Genomic DNA, 25123 nt, shown 5'->3' with positions numbered 1-25123 from the left:
TTAGACCGCTCTTTTTTATTTTGTGTCCTTATTTGGAGAGAAACTCTTGACAGCAATTAAGTTCTCATCCCAGCTCAGACTCGAACTTACTATCTATAACTGCATTTGTGCACATCTTTCTCTCATTCCCTTTCCCTCTTTCCTCCCTTCCCCTCCTGTGTGATGCTCCGCACTTCCAAATTTATTCATTTAACATTTTTCTATTCCTACTTTCTCTCACCAAGAGTTTCAAGGAGTGCAAAAGGTCAACTGTGAGCTGCGCAAGGGCAGGCCCTAAAGTTCCTTGTCTGTACTCTTATGTAAACTGTCCTGATCCTCAGTTTTATAAATAAATAATATAGTTTAAATGCCTGTTTTGGAACATATTCGAGATTTGAATGGAAGTGGACTTGGAGAACTGCTGTGGACGACGTACAGGTTATACAACCACTGCAATGTGGCCAAGATGGGTCAAATAGTCACCTTTCTTTTGAAATCCAAAAGAAAAGGTGTTCATCTGGGTGGTGTTTTCCTCAAGGTGTCCTGCCTGCATTTACTCGGCCATTCTCTTTACCCCCTCCAAGTGAGAGCTGTATCCTTCCAGAGATAAATGAGTGCTAAGAGGGAGGGCCCACACGTACAAAGTTCACAGATGTCCACATCAACGTACATGAGCCACTAGAAGTTCCATTTTGACGTTTCCTAGCAATGGTTGCAATGTAGCTGACCCAAGACTGAATATTAGTTACATTTCTTTTGGGATAGTGTGGAGATCTGGGTTGGGTTCTCCTTGAGGTTGCTCCACCTTTGTTTGTTCAGCTCTTCTCTCCACCCCTTTCCTTCACCACAAGAACTTGGGAATATAAATGCCTTGATCCTCATGTCAGACAACGTTGAACTTCTGGATTGCTCAACTGATTCTAGTCAGCAGCCAAACTGATAGGAAGGAAGTGGTCTGCAGGACACCTTGCCATTCATGTAAGTGTGGGATGAAAATTAGATGACGGATCAGGTCAGATGCCCTTTCCAGTTGCTACAGACAAGAAGTTTGGAGGGATACATGCAGCCTACCACCTGTGTGTCCATCATGGCTAGTACTTCTAGGAGCAGAGTTGCCTGTTGGGTCTCAGATCTAACGGATTTATTGAGAGACGTGCCCATAAAACTCTAGAACAGGGGTTCTTAACCTTTTTCATGCCATGGACTCCTTGGGCAGTCTGGTGAAGCCAATGGACCCCTTCTCAGAATAATATTTTTAAATGCATGAAATAAAATACATAGGACTACAAAGGAAATCGATTATATTGAAATAGTTATCAAAATATTTAAAAAACCAAATTTGTGACAAAGTAATATAAGTGCTTCTTTATTAGTACATTAAATAGCAAGTCAATACATTTAAAATATAGGCACGTTAAAGTTAAATTTTATTTTTTATCAGTGTGAAGGTTGTTGTTCCTTAGCTTGAATAAGAACATGAAACTGTGGGGTGGTCTTTGACAAGGCAATGCGCATGTCATGTTGGACATCCAATCAATTTCAATTTTTTATTTTGAGGGTTACAAGTGTTCAGAATCCACATTTGCAAAGATATGTTGTGCAAATGGAATTAAAACTTCCATAGTTCACTTCTCAAGACGACGATGCACTTCTCTCAAGGAACACCAAAATTCTCCAAGGTTTCTCTATGAGGGATTATGCCTACCTGTCTGGGAGGCGAAGGTCAAGAGGAAGAGAACATGAGGGAGATTTCTCTCTTCCTTCAGTCCTGTTTTAAAAGGGAAGGCAGCACACAGATGAAGAAGCTCTCACTGTTAAGATAGGAAAGAAACTGAAAGGAAAGGTGACTCCCACAAGGAAGACAGGAAGTAGAAAAAACTTGTTCCTCCCTCCCTGAATGAAGGGTGGGAATCACCCCATCAAAGATGTCCTCCGCCTCAGATGGAGAACACCAGAATTCTCCAAGGCTTTTTTAGTTAAACTCCAACTGTAACAAGTTTTTTGATCAATAAGTTCGTCTTTGGCCAGGTCAACATCTTCAATACAGTTTATATCAGAAAGTAAAGGACTGTGGATTCATGGTTCAATTTTAATGCCATCAAGAGAGAAATAACTTTTTGAAAGAGTTCTGAAGTGTTTCCAGGCATTCGCCAATTTCACTTCCTTCCATGATTTGCCTCCATCCACATATTGGTCAACAAACAATTGAAGACAGGGGATACTAGAGAGCAGTATGATGTCTGGGTCACCAATGTGGGAACATGCAACTTCACCGTTTGGTAGTTTAACAACTACCTAGGTGCAGAATTGCCCAATTGTTGGACCGCTACATCACACGAGCATCTGTATACAGGAAGACTGCGATCACATACGATCTAGCAACAGGTCTAATACCTACCGTAAGTTTGAAGTAGTGATGAGCTTAAATGATATTTTGAGATATCTCCAACAACTGTAATGTAATATTTAAAAATCTGTGATTTCTATTGATGACAAAGTCAAAGGTACAGCTAATATGACTGTGGTTTGTTGCCTACATTCATAATCGAAGGAAATGCTAAATTTCAGTTAGGTCCGTAAAAAATAGAAGAGCCCCATGACACAGAGTGGTAAGCTGCAGTACTGCAGTCCAAGCTCTGTTCATGACCTGAGTTCTATCCTGGCGGAAACCGGGTTCAAATAGCCGACTCAAGGTTGACTCAGCCTTCCATCCTTCTGAGGTCAGTAAAATGAGTACCTCTAAAAACAAAGATGTAATTTTTTTCCATTTAAGTTCATAGACCTCCTGAAATCTATCCATGGACCCCTGGTGCGGGGAGGGGTCTGTGGACCTCATGTTAAGAACCCCTGCTCTAGAAGAAGGGAGCTGTGAGATACTCCGAAAAAAACCCTTCTTGGATCTAAATGATATTTTCTACCATTGACCAGTTGTTAACATCCCCTTTCTGGTCAAAATAAATGTGTAGGCAAGTTATACACTAACTTGGGGGTGGGGGAGAAGAGCATTAGCACAGAAAACAGCTTGTTCAGTCTGGTAGGGCAAAGCCAAGTAAGCTGGGTTTGGGAAGAAAGTGTCCTCTAAGCAAGCCAGTAGTGATGAATGGGTTTTCGTTCTTCTATTTCTCTTTCTTCTAAATCTTTCTGAGCTCATTCCATTCCTTCTTAACACTGGTTCAGCAAGGAGCATTTCTAACATTAATTGCGAGACCAGATTAGGCTCAGGTGTGCTTTAAACAAAACTTTTTATTTTAATACATTCTTTAGCACAGTCTGATAAAAATTAATTACATCCCTCAAGCACAATACAGGATACTACAATATAGATGATGGCTCCATGCATGATATTTTCTCTACCCTCTCAGCATCCTCCTCTGCAAACGTTGTTGGTGGTGAATATTCCCTGGCTGTGCTAATATTTGGCAAATATTTGATAGCCAATATTGGCTTTTGTCACTTAATGATTTCCACCCCCCACCCACGTAAAAAAACCTTAAGGCACATCCCTGACAGCTGAAATGTAGTGTCATTCTGTAAATCCAGCCCAATGAATTAATGGAGATAAAATGGATTAGGAAGCATCGCTTGAATGGATGAAAAGAAAATCACATGGTTTAAATTTGAATGTCAAGCCTGAAATAAAATTTTGGAAATTCAGATTTCACTGCGTTTTGGAATTTAGCTTCTCCGTACCTTTAGGGAGCTGAATTGTAAGAAAAAGAATTATCTTGCACCTGCAGGTGGAGACAGGCAACTGACTGCTGGCCATTTGTTGCTCTCTAGTGCCTTTTATCAGTAGGAGAAGTTGCAGCTTGGAGTGCGTTTGCTTACACACAAAAGAAATTCCTCTCTGAGGATTCTCATACATCAGAAGGGCTACTGTGACCTGCTGCTGTTCACACATCATGATGAATTTCACTGCTGAAAACCACTCCTGGCTGCTGAATTATGGGAACAGCATCCCGCTGATTTAAGGATCAGCACAAGTGCCAAGGCACCCACCCCACCAACCCAGAGACACCTCTGCCGATTCGGTGAGGACAGCCATCGATACAGGTGGGCCACTGTCACATCGATGGAGTTTTTGCATGGAGTGGGTAGGCTATCAGAGAGAAAATTGTTGAAGGAAAGGTCCACAACAACAACAACAACAACAACAACAACAACAACAACAACAACAACAACAACAACAACAACAACAACAACAACATTCAATTTATATACCACCCTTTAGGGCAACTTAATGCCCACTCAGAGTGGTTTACAAAGTATGCCATTATTATACCCACAACAAAACACCCTGTGAGGTGGGTGGGGCTGAGAGAGCTCCAGAGAACTGTGACTGGCCCAAGGTCACCCAGCTGGCTTCAAGAGGAGGAGTGGGGAATCAAACCCGGCTCTCCAGATTAGAGTCCCGCGCCCTTAACCACTACACCAAACTGGCCCTCAAGAGGGAAGACAAACTTTAGTGTGACAACTGTGGAACATGTCATCCGCCAGAATTGGTGCATCCAACTTTAGAGGCGACATTAGAGATTTTGAAGCTAAACGACGGTGATCTCTGCACTATTGAGCAGCCAATGGCTTTTAAGCCTGGAGAGGCCTTCTGTTCCTTGCATGAAAATGGGACGTGCGTGTACCATAAGACAGAGTGGTGTGCCATTTGGAAGATTTTGGAAGTCTGTAAAGATACTGGCTTAATAAAATCCATTGGTGTGTTTTAACCAGCGGCATTGAGAACTAATTCTGGTCTTACACACAAACCCGTCAGTAACCAGGCAGAATGCCACCCCTTCTCTGCTAGAAGATCCTGTGGTGAATGTCACTGGAGAAAAGTATAACGAGTCAGCAGCTCAGGTCCACTCTGCATCTAGCGAAGGGTGGTGGGTAGAGATGGGCACGAACCGAAATACGAACCAAAGTTTGTCATGAACTTGGCCATTTTTTTATTTGCAAACTGGCGGTTCGTCGGAGGCCATTTCTGACAAACCACAACAAACCGTGATTTTTAGGCCAGTTCGTTTGGTTCATTGTTCGGTTCATCACTGCAGACAGCCTGGCACTGATCAATCGGTTTCCTAGGCAACAGGGGGACGGGCTTTCTGCAGATCTTCTGCTGCCCCAGAAGTGACGTATTCATAAACCAAATGAACCAATTTGCATAGAGACAAGAAGGAGGAGTCAGGAGGCATTCCCACCTTAGACAAATGAGTGGCAGATTGCTAGAGCTACGTATACGTTCAGAGAAACAGGCAGCACCCCCCAATGTCCAAGGCATGCTGAGTCACCTGTTCCAACAAAATCAAATCCTTGCTATTGTCAAAAATCCCTGGGACATAAAAGTCTCAGCAAATAACTTATTAACTCATCTATCCAATTCATGTATGCAGCACCTCACATAACTAGAAAGTTCTTGGAACAAGTATGGAACAACAACAACTTACTAAAATATAGCAAAAAGATAGGATCAGCAAAAGAGCCAGAAAAACCAACCGCAGTTGTAAGAGCAACATAAAAAAAAACTTTTGTAAAATCATTTAGTCCACTGACAAATAAAAACTATTAGTCAGTAATAGCGGCAAGCATGAACCGAAATACGAACCAAAGTTCATCACGAACCAGGCCGGTTTTTGGTTCACAAATCGGTGGTTCGTCGGAGGGCATTTCTAACAAACCATGATGATTTTTAGGCCGGTTCGTTTGGCTCATTTTTTGATTCATTACTGCAGACAGCCTGGGACCAATCAATCAGTTTCCTAGGCAACAAGGGATGGGCTTTCTGCAGATCTTCTGCTGCCCTGGAAGTGATGTATTCACAAACCAAATGAACCGGTTTGCAAACCAGGCGATTTCATGCCAGTTCATGGTTCGTGAAATGCGACGAACCACACACTGCAACGAACCGCCATTTTCCTGGTTCATGCCCATCTCTTCTGGTGGGTAATTCCCAAAAGATTCAACCCAGAACATGTTATACAAACTTTGACTTTTCCCGCAGGAGATTGAAGGGTTGAACAAAAATATCTGCTATGTGGAATTTATTTTATTTATGTCATTTATGTCATTTCTCCCTGAGTAATCCTTTCATCCTGAATACGGAAACCACATTGCTTCCAAGAACGTATCATCAATGTAGTGATCTTGTGGAGTTTCCCCCTTTTTTTGCATCTTACAGTAGCACAATGTTAATCTCGCAAGGCCACATGGCCCTTTCCCAGGACCACCGTTTCATTATTAATGTGTAAACCAAAGTGGCTTCAGAAGAACAATTCCGTTGTCACTTGCTGCTCATTTTAAAGATAGTTACATTTTGATGGAGAGAGGGCAGAGGGAAACGAGGACAGAAATGCAGATTTTTTTAAGGCAGATCTCTTTTCACTAGTTTTCACTAGATTTCACTAGTTTTCTCAAATATATCATGTGGAACAAACTTTAAAGAATATCTCCGGTTAAACCATCAATGAACTCAAAACTTCTAGACGCTAAGTCAAGAAATGCTGCATGAGGATCATTCAAAACAAAGCTTGATGTGAATTCTGGAAGCAGAGGATTTTTTAAAAAAATTAAGCAATCATCATTTAGATCAAAATGTTCTCTAATCTTCTTTGTTCACGGCAGGTATCAGAGAATTGATGGATCTAATATCAGCCACGCTTTTCTACTGAAATCAAGGATCCGTTGTATTAATGGAATGTAATTTTTTTTAAGTAATTGTCTTCTCAAAGTATGATAATGGAGCGAGCTCCCACACATCATACAGTGTTCCTTGGAAGAAAGGCACTGTGCATTCAGTTAGATCTTGGCTTATGTACTGATACCCATCCCTTCCCTTAGGCCAAAGATTTGGCTTACAGTCTCCCCATTTTAACTTTACAAGATAAGAATCCTCTTGGGGTCAGAGAGTATGACTAGCCCCCACTTTCCAGTCCTAGTCCTACATGCTAACCACTATGCCTATCTCTAACTGCTATAGCACACTTGTTAGTGGAAAGAAAAGGAAATGTTTCTCAAAGAAACATACAAACTACCCCTGGAACTCACCGCCACAGGACATTTTGATAGTCAAAGCAAAACAAAGTTTTAAAACAGGATTTGATTAATACAATACACTAGGAAATGATATATGGTTGGTAATCGTGATGGCCCAAGAGAGCAACCTTTTCTCTGGGGTTACCAGATGTGGGGAAAGGGAAAATACAGTCAACCCTAGGGATGCTTTGTCTTCTTAGACGAAACCATGGTGGCGATCTCGGTGGTGGCGATGACCTTACTGGTCTTCCTGAGGTCCTTTTCTGAAGCACGGAATGTGACCCTGGATGGAGCTTGGAGGGAATGGAAAGATGCTCATGGTAGAGTGTACGGTCCGGTAAGTTTGTTCGTGTATAATGGGCATTGACACACACATACACCCGGCCTGGAGATCAGAGCTCCTAAGCATGTGCACAGTGCCATCCTGTGTCTCAAAAAAGATTTATTTATTTATTTGTTTGTTTGTTTATTAGATTTTTAGTCCGCCCTTCCCACCGAGCGGGCTCAGGGCGGAGCACATTTTAATTTACATAAAAACACATAAAAGCAATTAAAACATTACAATAAAATTTAAAACACTACACACAATAAAAACTTCTCAGATGGCGATGGAAGAGTTACTCCATTTCAGACATGGCCCATATATCGGGTGGTGGACAGATCTTTTCAAGTCAAGTCAGGATGTTGCAGAGCTGAAAAAAGTACAGAAGAGGGCAACAGAAATTATTAAGGAGTTGGAGCACCTCTCCTACAAGGAAAGGTTGAAGAGTCGGGGGCTGAATCCACACGTCCCGGTGCATCCCAGCGTTGCACTAAACTTTGGGAAGTTTGTGCTAAACTTCCGGAAGTATAGGATCTTTCTAGCACAATTTCTGACTCGTGCCACAAGTCAGAAATTGCGCTAGAAAGATGCTATACTTCCAGAAGTTTAGCAAAAGTTTAGTGCAACGCTGAGATGAGTGGATTCAGCCTGGGATTTTTAGTTTAGAAAAAAAAGATGATTAAGGAAACATGATAGAGGTTTATAAAATTATGTACGGAAGGCTCCAAGCAAGGCCTGGCAACTGGTGTGTGTGTGGGGGGGGGACTTACTGGGTGTCAGGGGTGCTCGCCGGTGATGTCATCATGTCACCGGTGATGTGCTGACAGCACTTCCAGAAGTGATGTTATCACGTCCTTAGTGTCACTGGAACTGCTCTGATATTTTGCCCAAATACCAGGGCTTCACGTATCAATGTGATGATGTCACTTCTGGGTGCACGAGGAGTGACATCAGCATGTTGCTGGCCATGTGATGACATTGCTGGCAAAGGCTCATGCTGCCTGTAAGTTTCTCCTTGTTCCCCCCCCCCCCACCGTCCAGCTCAACAGCAGTGGGAAGCACCAGCTGGAGGCAGGGGCCTAGCAATCCTGGCAAGGAGCACAGGCAACCGTCCTCTTCTGTTTTGTCTCCAACAGCTGGTCTTCAGAGGTATACTGCCCCTGAACGTGGCAGTTCCCTTTAACCATCACAAGTGTCCTTCCCTGGCTCTGATGCTAATCTTCTAGGTTTCTCCAGACTCTTCCCTGATGGACATGATCACATCTTCTCCCTGTCCTGTGTTTTGGCCCCATCTGGGGGTGCTTGGACAACCAAGTTAAGTTATACCGCAACAGGGAGTTATTCACTGCAGGGAGCCAATAACTTGGTCTCTGGCAAAACTGGGAGCTGGACAAAAGTTAGAGCGAATCATAGGGGCGTGCCCGTGTGTTTGTCATCAAGTTACCACCAACTTGTGGTGACCCCCCAGCAAGGGGCTTTCAAGGCAAATGAGAAGCAGAGGTGGTTTGCCATTGCCTTCCTCTGCAGAGCCTTCCTTGGTGGCTGCCCATCTTAATACCGCCCCTGCTTAGCTTCCGAGATCTGACTATATCATGTCACCTTCCCTCCCGAATAATAGGCACAACGTCATTTTTGAAATCAAAGCCCTTTTGCCCTCTAACTCTGGAAGGATACAGCAAGTGAAGGCACTCTACACATGTTCAGAAAACTTCTGAACATGGATCAAAATGGGCAGTTGTGTTAGTCTGTTTGTAGCAGTAGAAAAGAGCAAGAGACCAATAGCACTATAAGACTAACAAAATTTATTGTAAGGTATAAGCTTTTGTGAGACACAGCTCACTTCTTCAGATTACAGCTAGAATGTGAGTCCATCTATCTTGGAGAGTGGAATGATTTCAGAAGCCAAAGGACAATAACAGGTAAATGACAATTGCCGATGAATGACAATAGCCGAAGTGATTAGATTAGGTGTGGCAAAATCAGCATTGGTAATGAGACAAGAAGTCCAGATCTTGATTCACTCCAGCTGGATGCATTGTCTTGAGCTTCATTACCAGTTGTAATTTGGCTTCTGAAATCACTGTGTGCCTGTGCCTCATGAAAGTTCATACCCTACAAAATGAACCCTACAATAGTCTTATAGGTGCTAGCAGGGCTTTTTTTCTGGGAAACGAGGTGGTGGAACTCAGTGGGTTGCCCTCGGAGAAAATGGTCACATGGCTGGTGCCCCCGCCCCCTGATCTCCAGACAGAGGGGAGTTGAGATTGCCCTCGGCGCGGAGGGCAATCTCAGCTCCCCTTTGTCTGGAGATCAGGGGGCGGGGCCACCAGCCATGTGACCGTTTTCAAGAGGTTCCGGAACTCCGTTCCACTGCGTTCCTGCTGAAAAAAAGCCCTGGGTGCTAGTGGTCTCTTGCTCATTTTTACTGCTACAAACAGACTAACACAGCTACCCATTTGGATCCACGTTCAGAAGTTTTCTCCTCTCTAGCCATCCTACAGCTCCAAATAATACAAGCCTTTGTAGGGGAATTCTGGCTTTAAAAACATGCTCAGGGGCTGATCTCTTTATCTTGAAGTTTCTCCGATGTTGCTTTTCAAGGTGGGGAGGGGACCATTGGACACGTGTATTTTGGGCCCTGTGACCTGCACTGTTCCTTCCTTCTTTGCAGGGGGAAGAGGGCTACCGAAGAAGCATCTGGGAGTGGAACCTACAAGTGATCCAACAGCATAACTGGGAAGCTTCCCAAGGTTTACACACCTTTCAGCTGAATATGAACCAATTTGGCGATCTTGTAAGTGGTTATATAGCCATAGTTATTTCTGATCTCAGAGACGTGTTTATAATGCATAGCTTCCTTAAATAATTCCTTTTTAGCATCATGCTCACCATCCCAGTAGCTAAGTGGGAATTATTTTTCATGAAGATTTAAGCGTGATGAGGGGTCATTTCGTAGAAAGAGCTGGAGGAACTCATTAGCATAACTCATTAGCATATGTCACAACCCTTGACATCGCCAGAAATGTGTCATTAGCACAACTGATTTGCTTATGCCACACCCCCTGACATCACCTATCCTAGCTGTTTTGGACCCAATCCTGGCCATTCAGGGCCAAAATTGGGCCCAAAATGGCAAAAAGGGGCTGAAAATGGATGAAAGGGGGCCCAAAATGGTCAGGATTGGGCCGCTGCTGAGCAGGAGAGTGATCTACCACCTGTCAGAGGCCCAATCTAGGCCGTTTCAGCCCCAATCCAGGCCGAAACGGGCCCAAAATTGCCTAGTCAGGTGGGCGGGGCCACCTGACATGTGACCTCTTTGGGGAACTGCTGGAACTGCGTTCCTGTGCATTCCCCCTCAAAATGAGCCCTGAGTGTGATCCATAACATTCTACCCTGAGTCAAGGGGGACCTTGGGTGAGCAGAGCTGGGCAGATCAGATGGGTACTTTTTGGAGCAGGATACCTTGAAAGAAGAACCAGTTGCCACTAATTTTTAAAAAAGAAGAAATGTTTGTATTCCAAAAACACATGTTGGCATGAACTAAAAAGCCTGTTTTTTAAAAAAGTCTTTTGTTGGGGCCAATCAGTGCTCTAACATTGAAATCCAAAGCAGAGTTACTCCAGTCTAAGTCCATTGATTTCAATGGGCTTAGACTGAAGTAACTCTGATTAAGATTTCACTGTAAGTGAGGCAGTAGAACCAGCCTATCCACCCTCCTGCAGCCCTGATGACTTAAATCTCCAAATTTCTGTGATGATGAGTGTTACGATCGCATTCCCCTTGGGTCATTTTGACTCCAGAAAATGGATGCAGGGAAGGCAGCCAGCATCAGTTTGGTGTAGTGGTTAAGAGTGCAGGACTCTAATCTGGAGAGCCGGGTTTGATTCCCCACTCCTCCGCTTGAATCCAGCTGGGTGACCTTGGGTCAGTCACAGCTCTCTCAGAGCTCTCTCAGCCCCACCCACCTCACAGGGTGTTTTGTTGTGGGGATAATAACGACATACTTTGTAAACCGCTCTGCGTGGACGTTAAGTTGTCCTGAAAGGCGGTATATAAATCGAATGTTGTTCTTGCTGTTGCTGTTGCTGTTATTAGGACCTCCCACCCATGTCGCGATCTCAACCAAAACCGAGGTCCTATGGTGCTTTCACTCAGGATTGCCACTGGGGGCTCACAGCTATAGTACAGTTGCCAATCCTTGTAGTGAACTTGCGTAAACCATAACATGAAATCCGGCCCTCCTTTGTTCCCTAAGTGATCTCCCACAACTGTCTTTTCGCTTTCCCTTGTGTGTCTTCTTGTGCACACCTTTTCCAAAATTTGCTAACGGAAGAGAGGGGAATCTTGATTTTTCTCTCCAGAGCAATGACGAGTACAGGAGGCTGGTGAATGGTGCACGTCCCGAACTGGATGTAAACCGTCGCGTCAATAACGTGTTCCGAAGATCGGCCACTTTCCAACCTCCCGCATATGTGAATTGGCGTGCCAGAGGTTATGTCACCCCAGTGAAAAACCAGGTGAGTCAAGAACAGTTGATGGTCAGTGTTGATGGGATTCATGGGTTGTTACAAGGCTGAGAATCTCTAGTCATTTTTTTTGAAAAATTGAACTTTCCAGATTAGAACAAATGCATCTGACGAACAGAGCTGTGATTCTCGAAAGCTTATGCCTCAATAAAGTTGGTTAGTCTTAAAGGTGCTACTGGACTTTTTACTATTTTGCAACAAATGTTGAGGCAGCTTTTGAATTACCAAATCTCTGATGGCCTTCTGCAGTTCATGTTGACAAACTGCTTACAACTGAAATATCCTTAACAAGTGCTTGAGTGCATTGGTCCCCCACTGGGCTTTTTTAGGTGAAATTTCTCATGATTTTGGAACGAAATAGAGCAGACACCCTCCAGTGCAAGTGGTAAAGTGGAATATACAAACCTACAGTCTGTGTAGCAAGAACTTGGAAGTAATGCCAAAATCTAGAATGAGTTCTTCTTAAACCATTGCTCCTCTCAACACAATTTAATAGTTGCATCTTTTACAAGGCAGAATCAGACCCACTTGGAATGACTTAAATGACCAAGAGCCCGCCTGCCAATGTCCTCCAGTAGACATAGATACCCCTGCCACTTTAAGAGCCTTTCTGGATTAGACCAATAGTTCTCCTCCAAAGGTCCATCCTCTTTCTCAGAGTGACCAACTAGATCTCCTGCAAGGTCCACAATCACGGGCACAAAAACCAATGCCTGGGCTCTGTGGGTGCCCCCAAAGACTGGTGTTCATAGCTACACTGCCTCTGAAAACAGAGGTTCTATTTAGCCATCATGACTCACAGTGATCAATAGACTTCTCCATAAATTTGCCTTTAAAGCCATCAGTGGCTGGCCATCACATCATGTGGCAGTGAGTCCCATAAGTTAATTATAAATTGCATGAAGGACTTTTGCCTGACCTGAATCCGTTATCCAACAGCTACATTGCTTGCCTTGAGTTCTAGTAGTATAGGAAAGGGATACAGAGTTCTCCCTCTCTCCTTTCTGCACCCCACGCTTAAACGTATAAAACACTACATTTCTTTCATAAATACTCTGCCTTTCTCCCCAGTGCAAAGCAGCCGACATCATTCTCCCTTTCCCCCATTTATCCTCACAACAAACCCCATGAGGTAGGTTACATTGTCTCAAGTTCAGCCAACTTCCAAGGGATTCAGTCTTGGATCTCCCACATCCTAGTTTGACACTCGAACTGCTATTATTGTAGCATAAGCTTTCAAGAACCACAGCTCTCTTCGTCGGATGTATGGCATCTGATGAATAGAGCTGTGGTTCTCGAAAGCTTATGCTACAATAAAGTTGGTTAGTCTTAAAGGTGCTACTGGACTCATTAATTTGCAACTACAGACTAAGATGGCTAACTCCTCTGGATCTAATTGCTATGTCACACTCGCTCTAGAACTAACTGGCAACTATAATGTTTCCTTCCCAACCCCCTAAGACTGAAAAGCCCTAAATTCTTCCACCTTTCCCGATAAGCAAAAGTGTTCTAAATCCTTGATGATTTTAGTTGCCCCTTGGTTCTCCTCCCATTTTTTTAAAAAATCAGAAGTTCTACAGTTTGCAAAACTTAGATACATTGAAAGATTCATGTTCTGATCAGGAGCTGTCCTTCTTCCTTCTCTGTATGTCCTTAATAAATTTGGCCCATGCTTTGGTTGCCTCGCCTTCCTTGCTTCTAACAGAATCCCCTCTGTCATTACATTACATCTGGATGAAACTCTGTTCTGGTGGTGGTCATATGGGAACTAATTCGTGTGCAGCCTCATTCATCTATTATATTTTTTTATCCTGCTTTTCCTCCAAAATAGTAAAGAGTCCAGTAGCACCTTTAAGACTAACCAACTTTATTGTAGTATAAACTTTCGAGAACCACAGCTCTCTCTGGATCTTTTTCACCAAGGAACTCATGGGTGCAGCGAAGGTTCTCTTCTCCCCGTGTCATATCCATGGCTCTATGAAGAAATTTAGGATTAGTAAACAGACTATGATCGTCCTCTGACCTTTGACTGACAACTTGTCCCAGCCCACCCACAACACCACATTGGCTCTGTAGTATCTAGAGCCCAGCACTGTCGCTTATTCAGCGGCCTCACAGAGAAACCGATGGCAAAATTGGGGTGTGGAGCCCCATCTAGCCCAATTCATGGGATCCACACAGTTTTTCTTTATCTGCAGGGCGCTTGTGGGTCATGTTGGGCATTTAGTTCCACCGGGGCCCTGGAAGGTTTGCATTTCAAGAGGACAGGAAACCTGATCTCACTCAGTGAACAAAATCTCATGGACTGCTCCACATATCTCGGCAACAACGGGTGCAATGGAGGATGGATGCCCCTAGCCTTTGAATACGTTGCGCAAAATGACGGCATTGACTCAGAAAGAAGCTACCCCTACCAGGCACAGGTAAGGTGCAATAAGCAAATCCAAACATGCCCTGAAGTTTCGGGAGAGGACACAGCTCAGGGGCGGAGCAGCTGCTTTGCATGCAGATGGCCCCAGGTTCGATCCTCAGCATCTCTGGTGAAAAGGACTGCGGCTGCTGAGAAAGACCTTTCTTTCCCTGAGTCCTAGTGAGTCAGAACAGATGATTTATAGTTGCCAGACTGAGCCCGGTAAACAGTGGGAGGGTTGGGGGTGGGTGGGGAGGGGGCATGTGGCACCACTGATGTCATCATGTCATTTCTAGGCACAACCCTGAAGTGTCACTGGTAGCTCTAGGAATCACAACTCTATGGTAAAACTCTATGATACCTAGAGCTACCATTGTCACTTCTGGATACAGTTCTCAGGTGCATGCCGGTGGTGGGCAACTCCTGGGTGTTTGCCCCATTGCCTGCCCATCTGCCAGCGATCGATGGGAACTGGTCAGCTCCCTGGAAGTCACCTGCCACTGGCAGGTACCCCGGGAATGTGCTAAGTGCTTGTGCTCCAGGGGGTACAACATCACATCAGACATAGGCATGGGCCAGAATTAGCCCCACACGATGTGCAGGAGCATGCCTGCAGCCGTTCCCAGAAAACAGACACAAAGTCTGCACGAGTTAAGTGCCAGGACCCCTCCCTCCCACCAGGAGTGTTAGTGGATCTGGCAACCACACTTCCAGACTGTACTTGGAAGTGACATGCCAGCAATTAGGCCAGAGCCCTTTTTTTTCCTTTACATTTCTCCCGCCACCACTATGAGTGGCAGTGAGCAACATATCAAGTCCCCGGGATTCTGCCTGCCCTAAGTGGGCAAATGGTAAGTCTACAGATGACATTAAACTAGATGGCCTTTGCCAAGTCAAACTCCTCCAACGAAGACCAGGGTTGCAGAGGCAGTCAATGGCAAATCACCTCTGTTAAGTCTCTTGCCATGAAAATCCCTGCCAGGGGTTGCCATAAACCAGCTATGACTTGAGGGCACTCTCCACACCCCTGGATGACTAGAAAGGTAGAAAGCAAGGTTTAACGGTGAATACAGAGCAGATTTAGCATGGAGCTGTCTATTGCCAAGGATGCTGGAACGGCACCCAAAAGTGACCCAAGAATGAGCTTTCAAGAGAGTGGCCCATCTGGAACTCTTCCATACAGACAGAACAAACCAGGCCCTGTTGCAGGTATTTTGTCACCCCAAGAAAGGGACATCAGTTGCCTCTTCTCATGCTGCCACTGGCCAGATCAGTTTACCTCAAGCCAAGTCCCATAGGATTCCCATGCTCCTGTTGACCAAGAGCAGAGTGCTAACACCTTCCTTGTAGTCACTTGGCTGAAGAAATCTACCTTGTGCCATTTCTCTGCAGAGTGGATTCCCTTGCCGGTATAGCCCCTGGAACAGAGCAGCCACCTGTGATTCTCTGGTGATGGTTCAAAGTGGGAGTGAGGAAGCCCTGGAGGAAGCTGTGGCCACCACAGGCCCAGTTTCAGTCGCAGTAGATGCTTCCAGTATCCATTTCCAGTTCTATTCATCAGGTAAGGAACTCGTTTGGAGAGGGCAGAGGTCTCTGATCCTCCATCGCTCCTCAAGACAATGAGGGTGATCACTGGATCTAATTCAAAACAGAGGGCAAGGGGAGTGGGGTGCAGGGATATGCCACATAGGACTGGCAAGAGCAGGGGGAGGACTATAAACACAAATTCTTGGGACCCTTGCCACTAAGCTTTCCATTTGCTGAGATCCAGTAGGGAATTCCCCCCCCCCTTTCCCAATCTCCTGCCCTCAAGAAATTGAGGAGTGGTAGAAAAAACTCGCCTCCATAATGAAGCTCTAGGAATTCCCCTAGTCTCCACAGGTTTTACCATAAAGATTGGAGAAATTCCTAGAGTGTCACCTGAAAGTGATGTTGCGTTCTTCCCAGGCACTGACCCCCCCCCCTCTCGAATCTGCCAGCATTTGCCTAGACCATGTTGGGAACCCTACTTGTCACCCTGAAGCTGGGCAAGTCACATGACTTGATTTCCTCTGTTGAGTCTGGGAGGCCTGAGGGGTGAGTCTAGAAGGATGCTGTGCCTAAGGGTTTGCAATGACCCCCTGGAATACTTGATACCAATTAGGGTTGCCAGCTCCATGCTGGGAAATTCCTGGAGATTTGGGCAATGGAGCTTGGAGAAGGTGAGGTTTAGTGCCATATAGCGCACCTTCCAAAGCAGCCATTTTCTCCAGAGGAACTGATCTCTGTGGCCTGGAGATGAGTTGTAATTCCAGAAGACCTCCAGCCACCACCTGGATGTTGGCTACACTAATAACAATTAAGAATGAGTACCTTGAACATACTAAAAATCCAGGTCAAATCAAATCCTTGCTATTGTCAAAAATCCCTGGGACATAAAAGTCTCATCAAATAACTTATGAACTGATCTGTCAAATTCATGTATGCAGTGCCCCACATAACTAGAAAGTTCTCGGAACAAGTATGGAACAACAACAAAAACGTACGAAAATATAGCAAAAAGTAATATCGAATCAGCAAAAGAGCCAGTAAAATCAACCGCAGTTGTAAGAGCAACATAAAAAAAAAACCTTTTGTAAAATCATTTAGTCCACTGACAAATAAAAACCATTCGTTAGCAATAGAGGTGGGCACAAACTGAAATACGAACCAAAGTTCATCAAGAACTGGGGCGGTTTTTTAAATTCACAAACCAGTGGTTCGGCGGAGGGTGTTTCTGACAAACCACGATGATTTTTAGGCTGGTTCGTCATTGCAGACAGGCTGGCGCTGATCAATCAGTTTTCTAGGCCATTGGGGAGGGGGCTTTCTGCAGACTTTCTGCTGCCCTGAAAGTGACATATTCACGAACCGAATTAACTGGTTTGTGAATTGGGCAATTTCATGCCAGTTCGTGGTTCGTGAAATGCGACGAAACACGATCTGCAACGAACCGCTGTTTGCCTGGCTCCTGCCCATCTCTAGTCAGTAATAAAAGCAGCAGTTTAAGAAACCGTATTACTTCACTCAGCTGTATAAAAATCATCAGCGGACACCGCCAGTATTGACAGCCATCTTTTCAAGAGCTCACCATGTTTCTTTTTAGAGATTTGGGATGCAACGTGGTGACCGAGACTCGTAGCATAAACTGTTTAGTGGCATCTTTATTCTATTTCCCACTGCACTGATCAAAATTCTGGCCTTACATTTGGATTAAAGAAAAGGAAGCCATATAAAGATGATGCTCCCCTTCAAAAATTCCTAAAAAGCAGAGAAGGATTTGACTCCTCCGCTCCTGCTTGGCTCCTTCACCCACCTCCTCTCCTCTCTGTAGCAAGCAGCATTACCCACTCAGAAGGAATGAGTGGAAGTCTGGTGATGAGGCCAAGCCAAAGCCCATCTACAAAGCACTGCAGTAGTCAATACAACAGAAGAGAAGGGCCCAATGTTTTGCCGGTATAAAATGAATGGGTAAAAAAACCCACCTCAGAAATGCTGCAAAGATGAACAGGACCCATCCATGTTCTCCCCTGACACTGTGGCTTTCAAGTGATGAATGAATGTACCATGCAGGCTCATCCTAAGTGGGCTATGCTGGGATGTTTACTTTGGACTCCCAAACCTATGTTTCTTGCTGACAAATTCTGGATTCCTTTTTGCACAGAGAAGGGTGGCATTTGTTCTTTGATTTCTCTCCCTCTGAATTTCTCCTGTCCAGGAATCTTTTATCTCGAAAGTTGTGGCAACACCCTGGACCACGGCATGTTGGTGGTAGGCTATGGCGTATCTCAGTGGAACGGACAAGATTACTGGCTGCTGAAGAACAGGTGAGAAAGAGGAAGGGGAGAAAGATGAAGGCAGGGTGGGCATACAGAGTTTGTGTGCCCCTGCTTTATTTTCTTTGTGATGAAATGAATCTTCCCTCCGCAGGTTACCAAGTTAAAATTGATGGTTTGGATGGGAAAAAATGTTTAATTTGTACTCTGATGATGCCCAGAGGCTGGTGTAAAACTGTAGGTAGGCTGAAAACTGCAAAGCAAGTTCCTCCACGGTGATGGATTAATTTGAAAGATTCCCATCCCGTGCTTCAGCAAGGCAGCTAAGAAACACCCTAAGGAAGCCACAAAAGGATGTCTTGAATACATAAAAATAACAAACATTACATTATTACAACACAGATTTTTTTTTTAAAAAAGAAACCCCTAACTAGGAGCACTTCTTTAAAATAAAACATGCTTTATATCTCAAAATGTGATGAAAACAACCCTTGGATAAGAGGCCAATGCGACCTAGAAGTCCACGGATACTTTAAAGATGAACAACATTTATTCCAGCATGATATTTTCAGAAAGAGAGGGCTCGTGCTGGAATAAATGTTGTTCGTCTTTAAGGAGCCACTGGACTTCTGTTTTATTTTGCTGTGATACACTTTTGCTGTGTTACACTTCTGGAATGATCATGCAATACTTGTTGCTGAATCTATATCCGTGGCTCTGAGGCTCTGCAATATTTGTTTAAATACAGGTAGATCACCACTCTGAAATTTGATCTATTTTTCTTTGATTACTCTATTTTTAACTCATTTGAGTTAGTTTTAATCACTTGATTCTGCTGGTGATCTTGTTAGCTGTTTCAATCAGGGTGTTGTAGAAATTGTCACTCTGCAACCAGGGACCAGTCCACTAGTTGCTGTCGGCTTGCTGCTTGGGTTCGCCTCTTACCGTAGGCATGTAAAGAGTGCAACCTCAATTGATCTTTCCCTAGTACTAAACTAGTGTCTCTGCTAAGAATAACGTGCCAGCAGCAAGAAGATCTTTAAGCAAAGCTGGAAGTTTTTATTTATAAAGGCAAAAGAGCAGTTGGGCAAGGCTCCAGACCTGGGGCCCAGCCCACTGACCACTAGAGCGCTATAGAGATAGATACAGAATACAAGTTAGCATGCAAGACACAACAATATTATAAGATAACTAACAATTAACAACTTTTATGGCCTTATCTATTCCCTGTCACAGAGGGTGAGATCTTCCCAGGAAATGCAACTTTATTCTGCAGGGACAGAGAGAGCTTTTGGAAGATTTCTTTCCCCCAAACTATAGCTGGTTCTCTATTTCTAACATAGGCCAAAAAAGGCCTGGTTCTGACCCACTAACAAACTTCTGACGACACAGGGGAGGGGTGTTCTTTTGTAATTAATTTTTAAAACCTTGTACAAAACTGAGTCTTGTCTTAAAGCCCATGAGCTATACAGACAACCCTCTTAATAAATGGAATGGAATGGCAGCACAACCCAACCAGCTTCGACAGTCCAGAAACAGGGTTAATGGAAACTAATCCAAGAGAGCAAGGGTAGACTGCCTAAAATCTCAAGAGAAGACCTGGGTGAACAGGCATGGCTTTACTGGATATGGAAAAATCCTCAGAGACAACACCAGGCTACTGACTGGGGGAAAAGGTGAAGGCATTCCAAAATTAGGTTTCTGATAGGAATCTCCCCAGTTGCAGGAACTGCAATAGATAGATAAACTAGGTCAGTTTTGGAGCTGGAGAGCCCAGCTCTTATATTCAAGATGCAGCACACCTGCCCTTCAGGTGGAGAAGGGTCAAATAGAGATGGGCACAAACAGCAATACAAACAAAAAAAAGCCACGAACAGCCCAACCTGCTGTTCGCGAACAAGCTGTTCATGAGGCTCCATTCTAAACGAACAGGTGGTCGTTGCAAGCCTCGTTTGTTGCTGTTCGTCAAGCCAGACAGTCTGGCCCCTGCAATCAATTCCCTTGGCAACTTAGGCAGGGATTGTCTGAACTCTGAACTCCTGCTGTTGCCCTGGAAACCCCAACCTAAGCCCAATTTGGCTTGATAGGCAGGTCTTCCTTTCAAGTGTGGAGCTCCAAATTAGTTACAACAAGGGAGCAAAGACCGGGGGGAGGGGAACTCCCAGCTCTGACTTTGCAGACGGTGGAGAGACAGTTGCTGTTGGCATTTTGATAGAGTGCATTGGAGCTTGAATTTTCTTTGTGTGTGGTGGGATAGGAATCTACCCCTTTAAGTTCCAGGGCTGCTGCCAGCTCTGGGGCCAAGCTATTATTTCTGGGAGTGGTGCAGTAGGGATATTGACTTAGATGATGACTGGAGGAGAGCCTGCTGGCCCCCACGAACAGCCAACCACGAACATGTTCGTGAACAGGGCCATGTTCGTGGTTGTTCGTGAGTCCCTGTTCGTGGATGGCAATGAACAACGAACATCATGTTTGGTTTTTTTTCTGTTCGTGCCCATCTCTATGGGGACAGCTCACACTTTGCATCCATAAAGTCCTAGGTTCAATTTCTAAGATCTCAGGCGGCGGCTGAGATAGACCTCTGGGGAGTCCCATGGGGAAGAGGAGACAGTACTAGCTAGATGGACCAATTCTCTGCTTTGGTAGGAAGTGGCTTTTTACATTCATGTAATTCACAGTCAGTTCCATTCTGGACTAAAGCATACATTTACATACAGAAGGTCTCAGATCCAACCACTAGCATCTGTTGTTTAAAAGAATTGTAAGGCTGTCTATGTACCTCTCTATGTCTGAGATCTTAGAGAATTGCTATTGACCACAATAGACAATACTTGGTTTGAAGGATGGGATCAGCCAGGCACTCCCAATCTCCTATTTCTGGGTGCTGTGCTGACAACAGCCACACCAGACCCCTTTAGGCAGAAGAAAGGCACCTGTTGATGTAAATTATGAGAATCTTCAGTCTCAGGGTTCTTTGAGATTGTACCCACGAACAACTTATGACGACTCTAGACACAGGCTTAAATAAAAATAGCTTAAGTGTATTGATTGCAGAGTATTGCTGAGCATAAGGGACTCTAAATCAGGCAATAGACAAGAAAACAAATAAACCTTACTATTGCTAGGCTAACATCTGTCTGTCTGAAAATACATAAAGCTTGCTATCTATGCATCTCTGATCAGCTTCATAGCTGGCAGTTTCTCACCCACCGGGTTAGCAAAGGAGTCCATTGCCATGCCATGCTATACAAGGCATATTGATGACAAGAGGCAGGGAAGTAATATCTCTTCCCTTACATGATGGTAAGAGAATGATGATTGGAGAAGGGAACAGAATGCTGAAATCCTCCTACCAACTAAGCCAAACAGGGCGCATGTGCTTAATTGGCATTGCTAGTCGTGTGGAACTGGGGAGTGAGATTAGGAGCTCTGTGAGCCAATCTCCCAAGGTCGAATCTCCAGGGAACCAAGACTGGCCTTCAGGTGTTGAGAATAACAGAGCCGGCCGGAACTGGGCTTGCAAGCACTTGCAGCCTGAACCAAAGTCCCATCACTCTTAACAGGAGCTTAAGGCTTGGCGGGTGTCTTTCCTACAAAGTCCCAACCAAGACCGCCACAATTGTTATCCTGTGTGTTCTGTCCACGTGAATGTCGGACCCAGGTCTTATGTAAGTGATCCATAGGGTCCCCAGGTTTGCCCCGTTGCCCGCCAATCTGTCAGCTATCGGTGGGAGATAGCAAGCCTCCCGGAGGTTGTCTGCCACCAGCACGCATCCCAGGAACACACACAGTGTGCGAGCTCCTGAGGGGCGCGATAACATCACTTCCTGAAGTGATATCAATGTGCCGGCCATGGGCACGCTCCTGCACTTCACTGGGGCCAATTTTCATACCAAACGGGCCAGAATTAGCCCTGGATGAAGCACAGGATCACACCCATGGCTGGCGTGATGATGTCACTTCCAGGAAGTGTGACATCATCACACAAGTGCCAGGAGTGCATGCAAAAAGGATCATGGGCAAGGCACAAGGTAAGTGCCCCCCCCACCAGAAGAGTAAGGGGACCTGACAACCCTAGGGCCGTATGAGTCTATTGTAGCAAAATAAAAGCAGCACCTTAAAGACTAACATTTATTCCAGGATGAGCTTTCATGAATCAGAGCTCACTTCTTCAGATGTTATGAAGAGGAAGCCATTTTCTACGCTTTTATAAAGAAAACCACAGTTGGGGAAGGGGAAATGAAGGAGCTGGGGGCAGAGAAAGGCTCAGGGTGAACCCTGTCATAAAACTTTCAGGTCTGAGACTCTGATCCCGGATTAGGTAATGGATGATGAAAAAGGTTAGAAATTTCAGCCTCTCACTCATGGGGGGTGGCAGGGGAGGCAGATAAACAAAAGTGTAACTGAGTAGGATCTACAACTAATTGAGGAAGCAGCAGCCTGAAGATAAGAGAGCTTTCCAGACAAGGAGAACAGGAAGAGTTGTGTTCAGAGGGGGATGAGAGGTGTTACCTTTTTCGGAGAAACTTTAAGCTAAGGCTGATGTCACCGGCCCTTTGTACAGAGGAATGTGACAAAACAGTAAGGTAGTATGGCTAAGAAATGTCGGATAATATTCACAGAGCTAGTAGTGCCTCTTCACAGGTAACATTTGATCAGGCAAAGTAGCTCCCTCCTGCTTTTTCTCTTGCCTTTCTAGCCTTCTTTGTCCTGCATTTGCCTTGCGGAGCAAGTTTCTGGACAAGGGTGGCTAGAAATGTCTGAGTTTGGTGGTGTAGGTGGGCTGGTCATAAGCCAAGGGGTAGGGGGACTCATGCCAGCAAAATGGAGGCCGAAAGGTCACAAGAACACACTACAAAGATGTTTCAAAGTGGAGCCAGTGGCTTAGTGGGACAGGGTCTGCTTGGCATGCCGAAGGTCCCAGGTTCAATCACTAGCATCTCCAGTTAAAAGGATCAGTTAGTAGGTGATTTTATTTATTTATTATATTGAATATTTAGCCCATCCTCTAGCAGAAACCCTAGAGAGCCACTGCCGGTCTGAATAGACAATACTGACCTTGACGGACCAATGGCCTTACAGTGGCCTTACAGTGGCCTTACAGTGAAAAAGGCAGCTTCTTGCGTTTGTTCATGTTTTGTGAACATATTCATATAAACTCACTCTTGTGTGAATTCTCCTACAGCTGGGGTACAGAGTGGGGAGAGGAAGGCTACATGCAAGTCGCAAAAGGAGCCAACAACATGTGCGGCGTGGCCTCAGCAGCAAGCTTCCCTATAATGTAACCAGTCAAGGCGTTTGCATCCTGACATCTGATCTTCAGCCTTCTGTGCTCCGAATCCTTCAATGTCACACTGCTTCTATTGCTTTGCTTCCAGCCAAGTGGCAGCACGCTCCCCAACCACCCGAGTTTGATGGCAATTGTTCTCAGAATGGACTGCACATTCCCTGCAGGCTCAAATATGTAAATTGCCAATAGCTGATTCGTGGACTTCAACCCAGGATCCAATTTGCGCCAGAAACATAGAAAACTGTTTATCGTCTTTCTCCACTGTAAAACCCTCTGAATAAATATGAACAATGTCCTTAGCTGTATCATGTGAAGTCGCTGTATGTCTGCCTTTCAGAAGGAAGGGACCCTGTGGTTGAGGGACTATCTCACTCCCAAAGTATAAGCATGAGAGAATGTGGAAGCTTTCACCAAGATCTCGACATCTGGATTTTTCATGGATACTTTCCATTCGGTCCAAAGGGATATAATAGCAGAGCGGCCATTGGAAAAGGATGTTGAGATTCCTGTATGTGGGGATGGGGAGAGATCATAGCAGACCCTTGTTTTTTTTCCACTGTCCATGACAAGTGGTGTTCACAGGGTAGGCATCACATATGTGTTCTCCTCATAGCTTCCCCTTGGATTATGCTGTCCTGCATAATTATCTGAGTCTATACACTTATTTATTTTGGACCCTCTCCAAATACTTAGGGTTTATAATCTACACAGTGTCCTGGCCAGCTATGCGGCTATCAAGGATTTTTTTTAAACCTCCAATTGGGGGCAATGTTTATGGGACCATGAAATGTGGAAGCATTGCAAGGGATTATAAAAGGATTGGTACAAGCAGCAGTGCTCTTGGAAAGCTCATAAGCAACACCTGAAGGTCATAATATCCCCACTTCTTTGTCTCCCAGCTTCTGATATTCAAAGGTATACTGCAGCTGTACATGGAGGTTCCATTTAGCTACCATCCTGCTTGTAATTTTTGATATATTTCTTCATAAGCACATAAGTGAAGCCCTTCTGGATCATACCCCAAATATCCCCCTTGTTTCCAATAATGGCTAGGCAGATGTCCTAAAGAAAGCAGCCGAGCAGGGCAAAAGAGCATAGATGCAACAGCTTTTTTCAGTTGCTGTCCCATCGAGCCACTGCCTCTTCTCATAAACACCTTTGCATTGCGTCACCGTGACCTGGTCTATTTGGGGGGGGGGGGGGGACAGACTGCCTCTGCACATGGAGGTGCAATCAAACAATCATGGTGATTGATATCCCTACCATACCCTTTTCCTTAAATGCACCCAGTACTTCTTTTAAAGCTCCCGAAGGGATTGTCAAATCCAGGTTGGAAAATTCCTGGAGATTTGGGGAGTGGATGCTGGGGAGGGCTGAGTTCGGGGAAGGAGAGACCACAGCAAGGTACAAATCGCTCCAAAGCAGCCATTTTCTCTGGGGGAGCTGGTCTCTATGGCTGGGAGACCAGAAGTAATTCCGGGAGATCTCCAAGAGGTTGGTAACTCGAGCTGGTGTGCGTCTTCTTGAGGCAGGGAATTCAATAAATCAAATCCTCCATTGCATAAATTATTAGCATCGGGTTGACAATTTGCGAGCACCTGCCCGGGGTCCAACTAACGAAAAAGGAAAGAAATTCCCACCAGGAATAAGTTTTTGTAATACTAAACCCAGTCGGGGATATGAGCTAAGAAAGGGTTAAACTCTGACAGTTCTGTCAGGCTTGCCCATTTAAAACATGGCTGCTTTGGAACTAGGTGAAAACGAGCAGCATTA

At 44.8% G+C, this 25123-nt stretch overlaps 1 protein-coding gene across 1 annotated transcript; it reads left to right on the top strand.

Moving 5' to 3' along the window:
- The first annotated feature begins 886 nt into the window (after positions 1-886).
- LOC129331366 (procathepsin L-like) lies at positions 887-23623 on the top strand. The gene is made up of 8 exons (XM_054981893.1): positions 887-957; positions 7206-7342; positions 9999-10121; positions 11689-11844; positions 14052-14276; positions 15656-15824; positions 18000-18108; positions 23246-23623. The coding sequence occupies exons 2-8, from the start codon at positions 7214-7216 to the stop codon at positions 23343-23345; spliced, it is 1011 nt and encodes a 336-aa protein (XP_054837868.1). The 5' UTR covers positions 887-957; positions 7206-7213; the 3' UTR covers positions 23346-23623.
- The last annotated feature ends 1500 nt before the right edge of the window (positions 23624-25123 follow it).

Source organism: Eublepharis macularius, chromosome 5, assembly GCF_028583425.1.
Source record: "Eublepharis macularius isolate TG4126 chromosome 5, MPM_Emac_v1.0, whole genome shotgun sequence".
In the NCBI taxonomy this organism is placed as follows: domain Eukaryota; kingdom Metazoa; phylum Chordata; class Lepidosauria; order Squamata; family Eublepharidae; genus Eublepharis; species Eublepharis macularius.
The sequence above is the reverse complement of the archived record's forward strand: the minus strand, read 5'-3'. Positions and strand labels throughout refer to the sequence as shown.